The sequence below is a fragment of the Protopterus annectens genome, chromosome 13.part0, assembly GCF_019279795.1.
Source record: "Protopterus annectens isolate FY-2018-M chromosome 13.part0, PAN1.0, whole genome shotgun sequence".
Classification (NCBI taxonomy): domain Eukaryota; kingdom Metazoa; phylum Chordata; order Ceratodontiformes; family Protopteridae; genus Protopterus; species Protopterus annectens.
The window spans coordinates 606,379,783-606,401,308 of record NC_056747.1 but is presented as its reverse complement, the minus strand read 5'-3'; the positions used below and the strand labels follow the sequence as shown (position 1 = coordinate 606,401,308).

At 40.6% G+C, this 21,526-nt stretch overlaps 1 protein-coding gene across 1 annotated transcript in view; it reads left to right on the top strand.

The window, feature by feature from the left end:
- The window catches only part of GDPD1 (glycerophosphodiester phosphodiesterase domain containing 1), a 1,104,740-nt gene that overhangs the window by 413,575 nt on the left and 669,639 nt on the right, over window positions 1-21,526 (top strand). The window contains exon 4 of the mRNA XM_044054272.1: window positions 3,493-3,538. Within this exon, the coding sequence (XP_043910207.1) occupies window positions 3,493-3,538 (46 nt within the window). The remainder of the gene's footprint in view (window positions 1-3,492; window positions 3,539-21,526) is intronic.

Genomic DNA, 21,526 nt, shown 5'->3' with positions numbered 1-21,526 from the left:
CAAATCAGATGCATCTACATATCAATCAAAAAGAGATACTAGCTGTTCACAATGCCCTGACAGCCTTCAAGGACCTAATTCATCCGGGACAACTACTGATATAGACAGACAATACCACGGTCATGTGGTACATAAACAAGCAGGGGTGCACGCATTCTTACCCCCTTTGCAGACTAGCCATGGCTTTATGGGACACATCATTGACTTACCAAGTTCATCTGCAGGCACAATTCCTGCCAGGAAAGGACAATACTCTGGCAGACTATCTAAGCAGAAACTTCATATCCCCACGAGTGGCACCTGGATCCACAAGTCTTCAGCATGATAATAAAGAAATGGGGACGTCCGGACATAGATCTGTTTGCCTCCCCTCACAACTTTCAACTAAAAAGACTCTGCACAAGGACTCATCACAGACAAACATGGAAAGTGGACGCCTTATCTTTCAACTGGAAAAACCTATCAGTATATGCCTTTCCTCCACTGCCTCTCCTCCCCAAGGTACTCCTAAAGGTGAGACAGGAGAAACCAAAAATGATTCTGATTGCCCCAGACTGGCCCCGACAGTACTGGTATCCGATCTTAAGGAACTTGTCTCAATGTCCAGCATGGAGCTTACCTCAAATACCTCACCTACTGTCCCAACAAAACAATCAGATTCTGCACAGCCAACTCGGGACTCTAAACCTGGCAGCATGGCAGATAATGTAGCCATACAAAGCACACTTCTCAGTAAAGCTGTGATGGATGTCATTTTGGAAGCCAGAAGGCCTAGTACTAGAAAATCCTATGCTGAAAAATGGAAAAGATTTTGTGCTTGGAACCAAGCTCAAGGAACTGACACAGCAGTACCAAATATTCCGATTCTGCAATACTTAACTGAGATGCTGGACAAAGGCCTAGCTTTTTCATCTATTAAAATTCATGCCTCTGCCATTTCGGCTCATTACAGTACAGAGCCACCACTCTTTTCTCATCCTTTATTAAGGCAGTACCTCAGAGGAGCCAAAAATTTAAGACCTCCAAGGAGATCGCCAATGCCTGCATGGGACCTCAATTATGTCCTGGAAAAACTCACCCTACATCCTTTTGAGCCAGCTGCTACTGCGGATATAAAGTTTTTATCCTGGAAAACAGCTCTGCTCCTAGCAATAACTTCTGCAAGACGAGTATCAGAGCTACAGGCTCTCATGACTGTGGAACTTTTTATCATTTTTTATCCAGACAGGGTCTCTCTGAGGACAAACCCTACATTCATGCCTAAGGTGGTGTCCAGTGTATCCCTTAACCAAACTATTCATTTGCCAACTTTTTATCCAAAACCACAGAACAAGGGGGAGAAAAATCTGCATTCGTTGGACATACACAGACAACTTAGATTCTACTTGGACAAAACAAAAGTTTTCAGAAAGACAGAACAATTACTAGTGGCATATGCTGCAGGATCACAAGGAAAGGCTATCTCCAAGCAGACTATTTCAAAGTGGATAGGTCACTGCATTCGTTTCTGCTATTCTCACCATGGCAAACCAGTGCCTAAGGGCATTAGGCCACATTCAACCAGAGCTGCAGCCACTTCTGCAGCCTTTCTCAGGGGAGTACCAACCAAAGACATTTTAGAGGCTGCTACTTGGAGTTCAGTGCACACCTTTACAAAACATTACAATCTGCCACTTTACTCTAAATCCAGAGCCGGCTTTGCCACTGCAGTTCTGCAGGGCCTCATAGCCGCTCCTAATGTTGTTTAGCTCCAGCCCTCCCAACCATAGCCTTGGGACTCTACCCAAATGTAATGACTGCAACAGTGAAACACGAAGAACATAGTACAGTTGTGTAAATGTAGATGTTCGAGTGTATTCACTGTTGCAGTCCAGGTTACCCACCCACCACCCCCCTTATTTCTGCTGGAACTTATCTTTACTTCACTGATCTATACAACCTATGTGGTGTATTTACTTGTAGATGAAGGTAAAGTTTATTTTGGTGCATGTATGTGTTTTTATATATATATATATATATATATATATATATATATATATATATATAGCCTACCCTTTTGGGGGCACCTGACATCTGGGGCAAGAAAAACTGAAGAAAATGGCGTCAGCTGCATCTTTTATACCCCTGACGTCAGGGAAGGGGCAATAACAACCGACGCAGGACCCAATACTTTGGAATTCAGGCCGACTGAGGGCAACCTGCCAGCAGGATTACCCAAATGTAATGACTGCAACAGTAAATACACTTGAATATCTACATTTATGGTAAGTGTACACAACTATACTTTTCATCACTTAACTTTGTGTTGAAGTACCACAGCTTTTGTTTTCGTAATTCTCTCTGTTTTCCATTGGGATGTCTGTAATGCCTTTATAATATGTCTTAATACACCGAGACCACTCCCACACTGTTAGACAAGCTCAGGTGCATATTTTTTTCTGTGTGACTCCCTGCTCCCCACAAAAAGATTCTTAGCTTCAGGGACCTGCCACTGCTTGGGTTAAACATGGCTCCTTAACATTCTTCATCTTCAGGTCTGCTCATTTTTATGTCTTCTTCACTTTTTAAAACCCATGCTCACTCCCAGAATGTTTTCTGAGTGGGGTGACTTTGCCTGCTTATTTAATGTCATTGTCAAACTACAGCCTTTAGAATCTTGTACATATATCACAAATGGTATTTTAATTTTGCATGAAGACTAAACTCTTTTGAACACATTTCAGACTACTTCGGCCAAACACAGTGAACAAATCAGAACCATGGAAGTTGTGTCTTGACACCTTAAGTGCATCTTGTTTTCTGTTGCAACAAAACAATTTTAACATTATGTAGAACATAAAACAAAGCTTGCATTTAATATAATGTCTGAAACTGCCACCTGTCACCGTTTCCTTAATGTTTTAAAAAGGTAACATTGAGTTAATTAAACTCGGTTCCATTTTGGATACCATCCAATACCTTAGCAGTTATTATAGCATTATACTGTTTAAAGGGGATGTTGTTATTTGCAGAGTGTCACTTTGGATCCTGTTTTACAAACTGAGCAGTCTTTGCAGTGGAAAACCAAATATTTTATTTGTAACTCTGACGCAGAAGTAATCAGTGTATCTATGATTTAATTAAACTGTCAGAATGAACTAGATTAATTTGATGATGAACTAGATTAATTTGATGATCTGATTTATTCCCTGCCTATACTGAATGCTAGGCTGTAGTTGTAGTTTCTTTCATTTATATGGGGGAGGTGGGGTACTTTTTACTCATTTTTTAAACTTTGCTTTATTTCTAGTCTTGGGGCCTAGGAAGGTTAAGCAATTTGTTCAGGGATTAATTAACTGTACCTTACTATTTGAACCTGAGACTTGGATTTCTGTATTGACATTTTAGTAATTTAGGAGTAGTGTATAACCTTTATAAATTCATGAGTCCTGATTTAATGATATAGAAAATTTGCTCACATTTTTTTTTTATTTTTATTTCCTGATCTACTAGGAGCTTCCACCATACCTTTGCAAGTTGAATGTCACTTTTGAAAAAGGTAAGCATTAGTCGTGGACATTTACAACTGAAACATAGACACACACACACACACACACACCATAATTGGAATACTGTTTTGGCTCACCCTGCATGTAAAGGGCTTCCTGCACGAGCTTTAGCATGTGCTGTCACAACATGGTGTCACGCTAAAGATCTATAGATAATGGTCTGAAATAACATTTATTTGGATAGTTGATAGTTTGAAAAGATTCAATCTAGAAAGTACATGGACTGAGAAGATGGCAAGATGAGATGTGAAGTTGAGAAGAAGTAATATGCTGGGTAGTGGAAATGAGTAATCAGAACCATGCTGCTTATGAAGTGCTGGGGAGTAGTTTCATCAGTGGCCTCAGGGCCCAGAAGATGTGCTGCTAAGCCGGTGTGACAGATGTCTCAGTATGAGGATGGGACATGCATGCATGATAGCTGATGTACTCAAAGTGTTCTGTATTGGAATTCTTTGCCATTCAGGCTGTTTGGGTCAGCTTTACTACTATTAACACCCCTATTCCTTAATGAGACAACTCTGTACATTATTGATTGATTTTTTTATACCTCTATTCCATATATTCTGACATGAAAGTCATAGCTCACTGTAAGACGTACTCTGTGCCTTTATAAATTTAGCACTGTTTTGTTCATTTACCATTTCACATTTACTGTAGTCGTAGGCAGTAACTACTTGCAAGTTTATTATTTCAGTGGTTGTGGATGAAGGCTGTTTGTTTACAGTGATGTAATACTTTTACCTGTTGTAGAGGTATTTTGTAGTGGCATTCTGGTGACTGTTCTGCTTCACATTTTTCTTCAGGTGCTGTTAGGTTGTATTTGAAGGCAGTTTTATGTCTCTAGAGAACTTGCGTATCTGTCAATGATTACAGAGATGTTGCCTGGTGTAGTGTGGTATGACTTGCACTGTTATCTCTGTGAGAGCAGCGAAAGGCATCATTGTGCTTTCTTCAAGAAGGGGCAGTGTGCTGAGTGCAGTTATCTACATAAGGCAAGATAGTGTGCCTTATGTATGAATAAATCACTGATCACAGCAGTCCAAGTAAAAGAAAATATATTTGTACAGGTAATGCTAATATTAAACACATTTACATGTAGAGTAATGCCCCTGCTTAAGGAGGCACAAATGGCGCTAGTGCATAAATAAATAAAATATTGAGTGCATACTGTTAACTCTTCTGATTGTTGCTAGATTTGTGTTACTATGGGCTTACATCTTCATGTTCTTTTTTAATCCCTTCATCCCAAAGGACCAAGCTCGATCCCTCATTTATCTGCACCCAGTTGGTCTCTTTGTTCTTGCCTGGAAATCTCCAGTCAGCTCATCCTCTCAGAGCCAAGAATTGAGTGGTAGGAAATGGGCTAGCTTGCTGGTTATTGCAGCAGCTTACCCTCCCCCTTCCTCATAGCAGCTCTTCTAAGCTCCACTACGTGCTGCCGTTCAGTGGGAAATGTGCCTCTACTTGTTGAATTTCCCCTAACTTAACTGTGCAAGATACAACAGTACAGGCTTACTAGGTTTGAGCAGCATGGAGTGAACACTTAGTGCTTCCTGCTACTTGACACCTGGGTGACACTACAGACTTTCCTGTTTCTCTCCAGGATGCATGACCCAGCAACAGTCATTCAGTGCTATCATCCCCACCATCTCCTGTAGAACCCGAAACTGCTATTCACATTCAGGTTACCTGTGATATAGTCAGAGCTTTATCCATCTCTGTTACGGAGCTGGCTTCATGTCTTGATGTTCATTGGGAAAAAAAATGCTCACAACTTAGACAAGTAATCAGATTGGAAAACCAGTATTGTTTAAATTAGTTATTTAGTCAAATTTAAGTCTTTGTCACCTCAAGGACTTTAGTGTAGCAGACCTGTTTGCCATGAATTGTGTCCTTAATTTCTTGAAAATTCATATTCATTACTTAATTAATGCAAAACCATTATGGACAGGGCAAGATTTTTTTAACAAAATGGCATGCTGTGCTGCTATTGTATATGTCCCTGTTGCAGCAGTAATTTAATTTTAGAATGGTTCTGTGTATGACACTGTTTCCTACTTTAGCATGTGACTCACTTTTGCCTATACGGCACTTTTTTTCCACAGATTTGCATATTTTATTTGGGGGGGGCTACCACAAAGAAACTTTGCAAATGAATGACAAATTGAAGAAAAGTTAGGTAGAAACTGAAGTAATTTCCAGATCCAGTGACTTTTAAAAAAAAGTTTGGGCTTTGTTTCCCACCATACTGGTAGAGGATTTGTATCCAGTAAAATTATGAAACATACCAGGGAGGACATTAAGAAGAGTTGAATGGTGTTGAATGCTGGTGGAGGACCCAGTTTGCTGGTTCAGTAATTAAGTAACCACTCTCAAAACCACGCAAGTGAGACGAGGTGCACGGACTAAACCAAGTAATCCAAAAGAACCCAAAAAGAAAGTCCAGCACCTGGGAAGTTTGAAATCAATGGTTCTTTATTGTGGCAACCTAAAAATGCAAAGCAGACCGGTTTCAGCAATAATAAGAGCATTCCTCATTGATTTCAAACTTCCCTGGTGCTGGGCTTTCTTTTTGGGTTCTCCTGAGTAATTAAGTAGCTATTAAAAGATAGATTGAAGCAAAATAAGAGTGATATGAATGTGACAGCTGCCACAGATTTTGAAGAAACGGATGTAAGAGATAACTGTGAAAGCCAGGAAGTGAGGTTTGAAACATTAAACTCTGGTTTATAAATTTAATCATACCCAGGATTGTTGCCATATTTTTTTTAGAATACTGTTTTTACAGTGGTTTGTCATGAAGAATATATGTAATAAAGTGTACTTCTTATGCTGTAACTATTTTGCATACCAGATGTGAAATGCATTTCCTGATTGCAAAAATAAGTTGGTCTAGATAGAGAAAATAACTGTCAAAATTGTACTGGTTTTGAAATAGCATATTGAAATATTTCCCCGAAACAATTACATGCTGCACCTGGTGATTTCACAGTTATGAAAAATGTAATAACCAGTTGGTTTAGAAATATGAGTTTTGGCCTTATTCAGAGAAATGACAGTTGTCACTTTCATGATATAATAAAGAAATGGTTGTGTTCTATATTTCAGATCAATGTACTGAAAATTCTAACTTGACTTTGTGGGGTGCATGGCTAAAGCCCAACTGCGACCAGAAAGCCCAAGTTCAAGTAGCAGCTCGGCTACTGGAGGAGCTGGTTGAGGGTGGGGTGTGAATGAACAGCAGATGCCAGCTTGCCCATCCTGAGGATTACCGTGAACTCGATCTGCTGTTCCACTAGCAACAAGTAGAAGCTTGCATACAGTGAAAAACATTGGGCTGGGGGATTTGGCATGGTAACCTTAATGATTAGTGTGTATGTGGAGGCAAACTCACACTTAGGAAGGGTATAATAGTTCCTTGTGTTGACAAGAGTACTGTCAGCCTTCCAATGCCAGGGCTAAGGCCAATAGAACTACCCTCATAGCCAACAGACATAAGTGGAGGCATAAACTACATCCATGGCTGCCTGGATGATGGCCTTTCTGGCTGGCTGTCACCCATTTGCAGGGGATATTCAGAACAGAGAAATGAATGTGTTCAGGACTGACCAGAGGGATTTGATGACTGCCAGGAAGAGAGACAAAATTAACTTCTCAGAAAGGTACTAATAATTGCAAAAGTTATGAGGCTTTATTCACCACCTGTAACACAAGAGCCTTGACTTTGTGGTTTGTAATATTTTTGCCCATTGATTTTAGTATATCTGTTTTGTAGCTGGACTTCATAATGTAATTGGGTAAAAAGGTAGAAAAATCTTACGGAAAAGGTAATTTTACAGAGTGACTGCAGAATTACTTTTTGGCAAGACTGGTACAGAATGATAAAGCCCTGACTTTGCCCTGTCTGACGCAGCATTCCAGGCACAGGGGAAGTATGGTAGTGAATATCATTGAACCCTTGCCCATCCCAGGTGGTGGAAGCAGTATGGCTTATTGCACCACTGCTACCTGACATTGATAAGGTGGATTAGCAGCAGAAAATAAGCCAGAGAAATGAATGTTGTCTCAGTCCTGCCAAACAGTCTGCTGCACTACAGCTAGTAAATTGTTGCATTTGTGGGAGTGTACATGATCCAGTGAGTTCATCGCTGTAGGCCTTGCTCTGGCAGGGACACCTGTTAACTGCTGAGGGGAGGGTTTAGGGCTTAAAAAATACCTAATCTGCCCGGATAATGGCCTCTGCAGTGGTCAGCTGTCATTCCTCATTACTCTCCTGTAAGTAGTATAATGTACCATACCTCTCAACCTCTCAGACCAAGAAATCTGGCCAAAACCACAAATAATGGTGGGACAAAGTCCAAAAACAGGGGCACTTTTTAAATACTGCTCTTGCAAACTTAGAAAGTTGATAGAATAACAGGCTTTGCATTGGGATGAGCTTTCTGAAGGATATTAAGTCTGAAAATCAAATGTCTGCCGTTATTTTTTACTTCAGTCCCCAATGATTTTCCAGAAAACTACAATTTTATGAGGAATGGACCAAAAATATGAGTCAAAAATTGGGACATTCTGTGAAAATCTGGATAGTTGAGAGCTCCTTATAGCATGAAATAAATCCCTGCTGGAGACAGCTGTGAGCAGTGTGGAATAAAACAGTCTGTAGAGGTGGACAAGCTAGGAAGGGAAAGTTGTAGAAGAATGTTTATTAACAGTGCCATAGTTTTTGAATTTTGGCAGAATAAAATTTGTCTTCCCAAGTCTTGAATCTGAGAGAATTTACACACCTGTAGTCACCAAATTAAATATCATATTTAATAGTTATCAGTAATTATGGGCATGAAATCCACAATAATGATTTTGGGGTGCACCTTGAGAAGCAGTAGTGCTGACCTAAAAATCTTGCACATATGTTCTGTAAAATCTCTTTTGAGACATAAATTTATAATGACAGAAGCATACTTGTGCATGAGCTTGGGCCTCCTAAGCAACCTTTTGCATATTTGTGGAATGAAATATTGAAAACTGTCAAATGTACTTGCAGATATTATTCAGAATAAGCTTGCAATTACATCTGGAGTTTAAAGATTCTGGACTCTAATTTCTGAATACTTATAATGTTATGAACCACTTTTATATTGCTATTGCAGCTCTCCACCTCATAATGTGATTTTGCAAGTGGTTCCTACGAGATGGCCATGAATATTACCTAGGTGACTAGAGTTTGGTTAGTAGCCTGGGTGCTTGTTGGAGGTGGAACAGGGAAGAGAGGAGTTATGCAGCTTAGTAGGTTTGACTTTCTTGGAAGGAGGGTGTGAGATGGATGCTTGAGGTGCACAAAACATTGTTCGACTCCCCTTAGCAGACCAGAGACCACACAAAGGGTTACATCACATGCAGTTGAGTATCTTGATGATGCCCATTGCGCATGCACCCCTGAACATATTGCTGGGCCTGAGTTGTGGTCCTAAGGCTTAAAAGTGAAACCCCATTTCCCACTGTTAATGATGTCCCTCAGGTTCTTACCAGGAGTATGAATGGGTCCGTAGGGGTGCTAGATGGTCAGCAGAGCAAAAAAGAGGTGATTTTGTATTTGTTGTGCTAGATTGTTTTGTAGTACATCATGTGCATTGACAGTAATATAATTCATGAAGTTTAGCCTTCTGTACGGCTTGTTGAAATATAACAGATGTACAGCTTCCAAAGCTTCAGGGCATCTGTCACTTGCCCAAACCATCAGTCAGCTTCTCTAGTCTTCTTGTCTTCAGAGTAGAACAGCACTAAACTGACTAATACATACACAGTAGTGCTTTGAATTTCCTAGCCTTGTCTGCAGTATATTTTGAGAACATTAGTGTATTCTTCCACTTGTGTAAAAAAATTGAAATTATTATATTTCAGTATATTTATTTTATGATCAGTACACTTTCTACATCTCCCTCTGGCAAACCAAGATCACAGCATTATATTGCCAATATCCAGGCTTTATCTTGTATACCCCAGATTAATTACAGTAAATAAGTACTTTCCTTATTATCACTAGCATAAACAGCCATTAATGATAAGTTCCCCGTAACTCACAGTTAAAGGAGTTCTGCATAAAAAGCAATGTTTTTCGGCTTTTCCCTGTTAGGGGTTGCCATAGCGGATCACTGGTCCGCAGATTGATTGGCAGTGGTATTTTACTGTGTTGAGTTGCCAGCCCGGTGCCCAACCTTCTTAGAAGGCACCCCCCCCCACACACACACACACACATATGTACCTACCTGTATGTCTTTGTAACTCACTTGAATGCAGGGAGGACATGCAGATTGCATACAGAAGGAGCTCCAGTTGAGAATTGAACCAGAAAACCTGTTGCTATGAGGCGACAATGCTAACTGCTGCACCACTGCAGCCGACAAAGGACTTCTGCATACCATACACAAATACTTTGCAATTTAACATGTTATTTAAGTTGACATGTACTATACACATTTCACTAAGGACAAAAACTTTTGTATTGCTTACAGTTATAAATTCAGTTTCTCCATTTTCTTCCTAAATTAATAGACTTGTAGTCTTTTTCGATCATTTCTTGCAGAAGCCCAGTTCTCATGTTCCAGTTGCATCTCATGGAAGTGATAGCTTACATTTCTTCCATTTATTTCCAAATTTACATTACCAATCTTCTTCATCTTGACCACCTAACACTGGTCTCTGTTAAAGTCCAAGGTACTGCAGAGTTTTCCAGTCAACAAGGGATTTTTTCTGTTGCTCATTCATTTTCCTTTGGAACAAGTTCTTTCTATGGCCTTGTCTGTTGTCAGAAGAATAGGAAGCAGAGTACTCTTTTGCTTGCTGGTTCACTTTGTGATGGGAGAGCTTTTTTATTTCCTTAGCCTATACTCCGGCCCACAAAGTCGTTCATCCTCCAGGAAAAATATTCTGAAAACAGCTGGATGTAGCAACTTGAATCTCACACCTGACTCTCAGCATTCCCTGATTGCAGGAATAAATGTGCTTCTCTTCTGTCTGGTGTACAGTGAATAATCGTTTTCCTATAAACACTCTGATTTCCCCGTTTGCTAATTATTTCCCTTCTGTCGTAGTTTTTAAGGCGCATCTCTTTCTGCTGTAATGACTGCATCTTGACTACTATAGCTCTTGGCTTCCTTTTGATTGCCATATTTGAAGCATGATGTTAGCCCTTTCAGTTAAAAATCCTGATGAGGAATACCAGTCCAGTTACTTAGCTGTACTTTTATAAAATTAATGGAGAATGTTTCTTCCAGTTTCTCTAGTGTAGCTGAAAATGTCAGATTTTCTCTGCATGCTCTGTTTCCTTACTCCACTGTTTTTGAAACAGCTCTTCTTGAGAAGACTCAAATTCTGATAGTCTTCCTTCAGTTCATCCTCCAGTTTCTGCACTTTTATCAGCTTATCTGATTAGCTACTTAAAACTTATTTTATTCTTTCCAGCCTTTTGCCATTTGATTTTATGTACTCATCCAGTGTCTGACTTGTTTAAAACACATCTGAATGCATTTGATTTTTTTCTGCTAAATTTCTGGAAACAATCTCCTGTACCAAAGCTAACACCTGAACTGCTTTTTGCACCACCATTTTATCTTACTGTTTCCTTATTTCTTCTATGCTGACATCCAGGCAGAATGGTGACTAGTCAGTGACTGAATTTTACCCATATTGTTAGTTTTTATTTATTCACAGCTCGTCTCTTTTTTTACACTGGGATAGCTCTAATCAGTAGACAAAACACACATGGAGCTATAGAACTGCTAGACAATTTAATCCGTTCTGGTACCTCGGCTCAAAAAGCTTTCAAATGAATAATTTCACAGATACTGAGCAGAATTATTCATACCAAGTTCAATTAATCAATCAAACAATTAACTGCATGACAGGATATTTTTTAAAGAAACCACAGTCAAGTCATCCATCAGAAGTATACAAAATATACAAAAATAAATAACATTAATAAATAAAATTCTGTTTTATAAATTTAAATTAATTTCCAAATTTAAACCTTTGGGAGCAAGTGTACCTAAATTAAGAATAAATCTACTTTCCATTTCCAATAATTTTAATCCAAAGTTGCCACTCCCTAAACAAGAGGGCTTAGCTAACCCACAGAACCAGAAGGAGTCATCCTGTCCACCATGTACTTTATAAAAATGATCAGCAGTAGGACTATCTAGTCTACAATTCCTTATGTCACCTAGATGTTCCAAAATGCAAATTTTAACCATACGTTTTGTTTGGCCATATAATCTAGGAGGTGAGCAGCCACAGTCTACAGTGTACACCACCCCACAAGAAAGACAATTAAACCTATCTTTGGCCTCATATTTAACACCATTAATTTTAGTGCCTGAGATGTTTTTAACTTTACTACACACTTTCCACTTCCTACATTGGAACATACCTAAATTACCGCCTACAGATCTTTTATTTCGAGCATTAAGTAACTCTCTCATATTCTGGTATCTTCCATAAAAGAACGTAATTTTCTTAGGGAACAAATTACCTCTTTCATCATCAAAGCAAACAGTAGGCCACAAGTTATCCACCAACCTTTTAATATTAGGAGAAAAAGGGGAAAACTTAGTGACAAAAACAACTTATCTTTATCATCCTGCTTTTCCCCTTGTGCCAGGTTAAACTGCTTATTACCAAAAATTCCCCTGGATGTTTTAACACGATTTTTTAATCTCCTCTCAGCCAATTCAACAGTGGCCTCAAAATAACCCTGATCATAGAGTCTTTCTTTAATCTGTAAAAATTCTTGCTTCAATAGATGGTTTTCAGAGGTATGCTCAAAAATACCCAAAAGGCAAAGCTTCAAGTAAATGTGGAGGATGGGCACTACTGGCGTGCAAAAAGTTGTTAGTGGCCGTGTCCTTTCTGTGGGGTTTTAACTGGATCTTCTTGTAAATGTCTATGTATAACTCTACATCTAAGTACTGTACCACACTTTTATTAGTATTAAAAGCAAATTCTAAACCATAAGGATTCTGGTTCACTGCCTCAACAAACTTAGCAAACTCACCAATATCACCCTTACGAATAAAAATTAAATCGTCAATGTAATGTCGGTCGGTACATGACTACTGATTTAACAAAAAAATCCAGAGTGTACATATATACATTCTCAAAGACATAAATAGTATAGCATATGTGGGGGCAAAATTCAACCCCATAGCTGTACCTTCCTTCTGCAAAAAGAATTCCTTCTCAAAATTAAAATAATTGTGTGTACGCAAATTCTAACAATTGCATCAAAAAAGTAGTACGAGGTCCCTCTCCTTATATTTTCCTCACAGGTTCTAAGCCCCATCTTATCCTAATACTAGTATATAAAGCCTTGATGTCAACAGTTGCCCAATAAAAATTTTCCTCCCATTCAATTTTCTTCACAATATTACACATATCATTTGTATTCCTAATATGGGAGGGAATTCTATCCAAATATTTTTTCAAAAGACTATCTAGTAGTATGCCAACATGTTCTAAGAAAGACCCACAACTAGAAACAATGGGTCTTCCAGGGGGTTCTACTAAATATTTGTGAATTTTGGGCAAAGCATAAAAATAGGGGTCCTTGGGAAACGGTATATGTAACCTTTTTACATCCTTAGAGGACAAAAAAAAACAATCTTTCTCCCCTTTCTAATAATCTCAACAGTGCTTCATTCAAGTCTGTCAAAGAATTTTGAGGTAGTCTACAATATACTTCTTTGTTGGACAATAATTCTAAAGCCATTTCCTGATAATGTGTGTTGCCCATGATGACCCAATCACCCCCTTTATCTGCTAGAGAAAACACATACTTGTCAGAAAAATTATGCAGTTTCAAAGTCAACCATTCATGTTTTTCCAAGTTACACACTTTTGGTAGCTTCATAAATTCAAAAATATTCCTGTTCAAGTTTCTTGCATAATATATTTTCAAACATGACAAGTACAAAAGATTTTTTAGGTGGATTAAATCTACTTTGACTAGGTAGATTAGGTAAAGACAATTTACCATGCCATGTGTAAAAATATTCATCAGTTACAGACACATCACCATCATAATCACTAGTATCAAGAAATTCATGCTCATAAATGGATAAATCTAACAAAGAATCATCCAAAATATTAGCATCAGAGACATTACTAATTAGTGCTTGAGACTTAAAAAACATTTTCAGATGCAGCTTATGACAAAAACATTTGGCATCCAGCAAAATATCAGCAAGAGCTGGAAATCTAGTAGGTACAAATTTTCTACCTTTAGTTAACACCTTTTACATCAAGGAATTAACATTCAAGCCACTAAGATTAATAATGCTGTAATCATTACCAGCATCCGCGTTAATAGTAAGTCTCAAAGAAGCTTCATGGCAAAAGTTCTCAGAAGGACATCTGGAAAAAGATTTAATACCGTCTGTTCTGACCCTTTGTTTTACCACCATGTCTTCTGTTAGACTGAAAATTCCCTTTCGGCTGTTTTTCCTTTTCCATGCATTTCTCTAGCTCTTCAGCTAAGTCCACACTTTCGAACGAAACACTCTTCTTACTCGCTACCATTTCTACAGAAGACACAGATGAATCCCTGTGATACAAATGTGACATGTCTGGTGAGAGATATGTTTGAAGAATAGCTTCATTGAATCTTGTCATGAAAACAGTCCAGTTATGAATTAGTTGGAACAGCTATGTGTGCAATCTTACATGTCTATGCAGTAACAGATGTCAGGGTGTTAAAAGGTTATGGGAACAATATCTTGTATTAAGTTTGGAATGTGCTGTGCATAGTGTCTGTTTATCCAGTAGCAGATGTTAGGGTGCTAATGTGTGCAATTAAACATGTCTATTCAGTAACAGATGTCAGAGTGTTATGGGAACAGAAAATGTCTATGCAGTAACAGATGTCAGGGTGTTATGGGAACAGAATGTTGTATTATGTTTGGAATGTGCATGGTGTCTGGTTGTCTGGCCAACACCCAGTCACTGTGCCACATAAACTTAAGGGATGCATGATTAAAAACATGTACAGTTGTTTACACTACTGTCCTGCCTGTATAAAAGAAGGGGTCTTCCAGACAGCAGACTGAAATCTCACGTACGGATGGACACACAGTATAGGACTTATGCTTCCAGATAAACTAATCTTTGGTCTGACTGTTCCGGGATTTCCCAGTCATTGAAAGACTCAAAGTTTCATAGTTTAACTGGTGGTGCTCTTTCTTTTTCTTTTATTGTATTGGATTGTATAATAGTATGAATTTTGATATCTGACGATATCTGATCAGTAAAGCATTGAAAGTAACTGAATTGTTGAGCCTGTTCTTTACCTTTGGTAAACTTTAAGTTAGAGCATTTGCGGAATAGAAGGAAAATAAAATAAAACATTTGGCGTAATCGACAGGATTCTGAAATTTTCAAAAAGAGGTTACCAAGGGAAAAGAATAGTGATAAGGAAAAACGTATCCCGGGTTGGGATGATGTTCATGTATATAGTAAATTAGCTTCAGAATGGTCTGAAAATACAGGGTTATGTGAAAACTGGGATCCATTATTAGCCTCTGGTGAACCAGATGATGTTATAAAATGTCTTAAAACTGTAAAGGAAAGGAATTAAGTGCCATATACAGACGTGGCTAGAGCCTGCTGTCTGCATACAGAAAAATGCATGATCAGTTTCATATGATGAAATTGAAAGCAGAAAACCTGCAAAAACACATAGATAAATTGCAAACTAAAATAGTTATGTTACAATGCCAAAATAAGTTAATGGATAAAACTAGAACATAGCTGAAAGAGCTGCAGTTCGGGTAGCCCGTTGTAAATCTAAGAGGCGAAAAGGAAAAGTAAATGAGAAGGAAATCTGCCGGCAAGTAGCGGTGGCTGGGGTAAGCTGGGATCCAGACAAATGGGATGGGGACATTTGGTATTCCCCAGATGAAGAGGACAGTGACTCAGCTGGTAGTTCAAAACAAGATGAAATGGTGGTAAAATATGTAAAACCATCTATCAGGTGCAAAATGGTAGAGCCTGTCCCATTACCACAATGGGATGCGACCAGTAATGCAATGAGAGACCAACAAGATAATGTAATATTAGTGCAGAGGGGACCGACAGTCCTGGATAAGGTACACGAAGATTACACTACTCAGGAGATTGCAGATATCACAGCAAAGTTTAAACAGCTTCCTGGTGAATCATTGGGTGGTTCTATTGCATGATATAGGGGCAGGAACTGTAATGGTGGATTGGAGTGATGCAAAGAAATTCTCTACTCTGTCCTGATCCCACTATACAAGATGAATTCCGAAGTTTTTCTGGTGAAGAGAATATTACAGTTTTACAGTTGGTGGTGCAGGGGTGTAGCAAAAAATACCCAACAGCATCTGATTGGCCTGCCAATGATAAACCTTGGTATGCTTTAAAAGATGCTGTACAGAGACTAAAAGAGGGAATGAAAATGACAATTTTTATAGGACAGGGTGATATTATGATGAATGAAGCTATGACAGCGGCCATGCATAATTATATTTTACCACAGCCCCGCCTGCTTATAAGCAAGTCATTATGACACTATTGATAAACCAGACAGGGAATCCCTTGTCTACAGTGGCAGAAGCGATTAGACAATTAGCTGATCTGGGTGACTGGGGACCCCGATCAAGCTCAGGGACAAATAATACACAAAATAATGAAGGGAAATCAAGCAGAGTAACTGGGAAGGAGATGTTTTTAGCTTTACTTAAAGATGGAGTAAAAAAGGAAGATGTAGATGGATCAGATACAGAAACTTTATGGCAAATGTATAAGGACAGGGGTTTGAAAAAAAAGAATGGGAAAGGTAGAAGCAAAGGTAGAGACTGAGGTAGTAAGTAACTCTGAAGGTAAGATAGCACAACAAGCTGAAAAGGGTTCCGAACTGCATGGCGGGGTATACAGTCAGATACGGCAGCGGTATGCTGATCTGTTTGCAGGCATTGCAGGTAAGAAAAATGCATAGGAAACTGGTCAAGCCTTGGTATCTACCTGGAAGTTGGACCATAGACCATATGTGAATTTAGAGATACTATGGAAAAATAGAAACATGCAAAGGGTCCAAGCTTTGGTAGATACCAGAGCAGAGGCCACATTAATTTATGGGAATCCTAGACATTTCAAGGTACCACAAGTGATAGTAACTGGTCTGGGTGGAAAACAGACTGAGGCAGTCCAAACAAAATTGACTATGAAGATTGGACATTTACCAATAGGGACATACACTGTACTAATTGTACTGATACCCGAGTACATTATTGAAATCGATGTACTGAAAGGTATGACTTTACATCTATCGGATGGATCATATCAATTTGGTTTACAAGCACGTTCTCTGAATATTTCATCTGTAACAGTGGGAAAGGTAAAAAGGCCACCTGTAATTTTACCTCAAGTGAAAGAAAAGGTATATAGGAAGAAACAGGGAATACAATTAAGGATTTATTAGAAGCAGGGGTACTACGAGCTACTAGTACTGCTTTTAATAATCCGATTTGGCCGGTAAAGAAACCTGATGGTTCGTGGAGAATGGTACATTAAGAAAATGGAAAGAGAATTTAACTGATGCATTGTGTATCTTAAACAATGGACCTGTAACTGACAGTGAAACACCCTTAATGAGGATGTTATCAACTCATGCATTTCAGCAGGTATTTGAACCTCTTGAACAAGCTACAATATAAAATAATGATAAGCAATCAGGCTTAATAGCTGGAGCCCGTATATGGGTTACATCTGAAAATAGTCCGTCAGAACCAGCTGAAATTGAAGCTGTTGGTAAAGATAATGTAATTCACATACTGCGGACAGGTCAGGAAAAATAGAAGCATGTCCCAGCATCCAAATGTTATTTAAGGGAATGAGCACTAATATATTCTTTTTGTCTTTAGAAATATGAAAAGATCGTGGTGGAATCCATTTGGTTACAGGGAGAAAATCTCCCCGGTTCTGAAGAAATTATGCTATCTATTTCGATGGAGGCAGTTTTTGCTGTGACCACTTATAATATATTACTTTTATGTTTTCCATTGAATTTGTCATGGACACCTGCTTCACTAGCTGTACACATAACCAAAATTGAATGGGGACGGAGAAAAAGTAATGCAAACCAAACACAGGGTAATTTTATGTGAAGCGAATGAAAGTTGTAATACTGTAAATATAACAACTCCATCCAGAAGTGGGGAGTGAGAAGAGGACATGTCTGTTTACAGTTGACCAGAAATAATACTGACATAACCATAACAACTGTAACAGACATAAAATGTTGTGCACGTGGCTCTGATACTACAATTAAAGAAAACTGGAAATTCTGTAAAAATGAAGGCACAACAAATCTTTTCAGTACCACAATTTCTATACAAAATATACAGGTACTATTTTGTATGAACGCAATAGTAATATATGGAAGAAACACTTGGGCATCACAATTAAATGTACTGCAAGAGCATTACATGATGCATACTGACCAGATTATAAGAAAACCATCTACATGTGTCAAACTTGTACAACAATATCAAAAATATGTTGTAAATTTTAATCTGACTTTTCCTACAACTAAGCAGTGTTGATTTAAACGAGCATGGTATGACACTGCTTTAGGAGGAGTGGGTGTAGGGCTTGGAACATTAAACTCTATTGATAATGGAAGTTTTAAAGAGTAAGCTGCATAACACAGGTTATGATATTGCACAGGCAATACAGTTACAGGCACAATGGTTGCCTACTATTTGGAGTCCACAGAAATAACATTTGGACTTTAAAAGGGAATTTATTGAACAGTTCAATAGTAGTGATTTGCAGGCAACACTCACCACTATATGAACCTTGTTTGTTACAACATTCAGATGTTATGTGATCCTGTCTCGCCTACATTCTGTACTGATGGGCTCAGAGCCGATCCCTCGGCTCCGACTCGGCACGCTTATGCTATAGAGCGAGGCCTCTTATTGGCTGAGCTATCTATCCCAGGATGCACCACCACTAATCCCCCAGATCTCGTTTGCCGCTTACAAGCTTAGACGTGGTCTCAACTTGGCTGGGCTAAGTACTATTTATTTAGGCTTTTCCTGTCAGAAATTTGCTTGCTTTAAACCCAAAAGCTGTTTTAACAGCTATTGTCATACGAGTGTGTATTGATCAGTTTTGTTGAGAAATTCGTGTTTTTTTCATCAGGGAAGGTTTCCCGTTTTAGTTAGAGGGGCCTTCCCCTGTTGCTTTCCTATTACTGTTTCTTTCGTGGGTCAAGTGCCCGTTTAAGTTAGAGGGTCTTGACTCTCTCTGTCTTTCTGTGTGATTTGGTCACTGTATTGTGTAAAAAAAAAAAAAAAAAAAAAAAAAAAAAACTTTTTATATTGTTGTTCTTGAACTATTTAGTTTGTTGTATTTCTCTTTATACAGGTACTGTTTTTCGAAAGTAGTATGTCCAAAGAGCACAGACCCTCCGGGTTTAAAAAGTGCACGAGGTGTGGTTATAAAATGTCCATAACGGACAACCACTCCTCGTGCGTCTATTGCTTAGGCGCCAAGCACCTACAAGAATCTTGTAGCGTGTGTCACGCCTTTTCATCAAGAGTCCTCCAGGAGAGGAAAAACAAATTAATCCTGAAGGGGTTAATTAAGCCATCCTTCGAGGAGGCTTTATCTTCCTCTCCTTCTCCTTCAAAAAAGAAGAAAGCATCGGCTCCGACCAGTCAGTCGGAACTGACTACTAAAAAATCTAAGCAGACTTCTCCATCGGCTCCATGGACTTCGGAGCCGAGGGCGGAACGGTCTGCCTCGATGCCTCCAGCCTTGACCCCTCTGGTTTCGGAGCCGAGGACTGGGGCATCGAGAGGCGGGTCACCTTCATCGGCTCCACTGATATTGGAGCCGATAAGGGTTACCGGCTCAGACTCTTCCCCCTCGGAGCCGAAGTCCTTATTGGCACCAAGGGAAATTGCCTTGAGATCTCCCTCGGAGCCGATAGTGGTAGAGTCCATTCGGAGCCGGTCCCCGAGTCCTTTGGAGCCGATGGAGAAATCGGTTCGGGCCCGATCGGTATTCTCCAGATCATCCAAGATGTCTGATTCTGACATCGACAGGGTGCTCCTGAGACTCTTCCAGTCTCAGGTGTTCCAAAAGCTAGTTTCGGCTCCAGCCCATTCGGCTTCGGAGCCGATGGTCCACTTCCCTACTATGGTTCCTCCTCCAACAGCCTCGGCACCGTTGGAGCCGGTGCTGGTGGAACCGGTGGAGGTTTTAGGGTCGGGCCCGACTCTTGCTCCAACTCCGGCTCTTGGGTCGGAGTTCAGTACACGGACTTCTTCCGTCGGCCCTGGGGGGGAGGCTTCGGGATTGATGTTTTCGGTCCCAAGTCTCCCTCTTGGTGCGTCGGCGGCGGGAGTGCCGTCCACTGTCGTGGCCACAGAGGTAGGACCCTCCCAGGATTCTGGTGGTCCCGCCTTCAGGGCTATGAGGAGTGCGTTAGCCAAATCTTCGTTGGCTACCTCCACGGTCTCCCCAGCTCCTTCCCTGCATACCGAGACTGGGTCTTTGGCAGTCCCCCTGTCCTTAGACAGCGGAGCCCCGGGGCCTGAGGTTACCCCCACTGGGGTTTCTCCCCCTCCTGGAGGTCCTTCTGAAGCTTCTTCGGAAGAACCCCCCAGGAAGAGATCGTGCAAGAGGAAGCACGTTGACTCCCCTGATGAGTCTCTCACATCAGACACTGATCTCGATGATGCAGAGGGGTCCCCTAAGTCGTCCTCGGATTATGTCTCCTTTGCAGACATCCTGGAAGCCCTAAAACAACGAGGCGGCTGGCAGTCCAAACCTCCTTCTGCTGATGAGTCGGTGTTCCTGAAGGCCTTCGGGGCTCAGCCCTCCGCCTCCTGGGTGTCTCCGCCCTTCGATGAGCTCTTGGATTTGATCTGTCGAAGGGCGTGTGAACACCCAAACTCTGTGGAACCGGTGCCTGCTCGTCCGAATAAGTTCCTCTCGGCACCCCCTGAAAAAGAGTTTCTAACTAAAGGTGTGGCTGTAGATGCTTTGGTGGTGGCATCTGCTACCCAGCAAGATGTAGCAGAGGCTTCGACGTCCGTCCATCCTCCTAATAAGGAGTCTAGGAGCATGGATCGGTACGGAAAGCGCACCCTGAGTTCAGCGGCCTTTACATTAAGGTCCTTGAACTACCTTACGCATTTTACTAGATTTCAGAGGGATCTGATTAAAGAACTATCCGATACCCTCTTGGGTAACCTGCCTGAGGAGCTGGCCCAGACGGTTGGCTCTCAGCTGGCTACAATGTCGTCCATCTCAAACTAGTCCATGAGGCTCATTTCTTATGCGGCCGAAGGGGCGAGTAGAGCGGCGGGTACAGGCATTGCTCTACGGAGACATGCCTGGCTCCGCCTGTGTCATTTCGTGGAGGCCTTTAAGTCTTCCTTTGCCGACGCCCCCTTTGATGGGTCCTCCCTGTTTGGGCCCAAGGTAAAGGACACACTGACCCGCTGTGAACAGGAGGGTAAGACTCTGACTGCCGTAGGGGCACGATTTTCCACTCCCTTTCGGCCTTATCCCAAGGCTAAAAGAGGAGGGAAAATGTGGTTCCGTAGATCTCAGAAGCCTTACCCCTCTCAGCGGGAGGATTCCCCTTCCAGAGGCAGGGGAGGGGGAAATTCTTCCGGAAGGTGCCGTCCCAGAGGCGGCAGAGGCCCTCGCAACACTGGAGACCGCGAGTCCTTTCGTGGCTCTTCAGCCTTTCACAGTCCCTGAGGGATTGCCCGACTGTGCAGCTCCGGAGCCAGTCGGGGGTCATTTCTCGAAGCACCTAAAAGCCTGGGAAGGTATCACTCAGGACCGATGGGTGCTTCGAATTATCGCCAGAGGTTTCACCATCCCATTCTCTCATCCCCCCCCCAGTCCAAAAAAATCCCGGACCCGCCACCCAGTCAACGGGA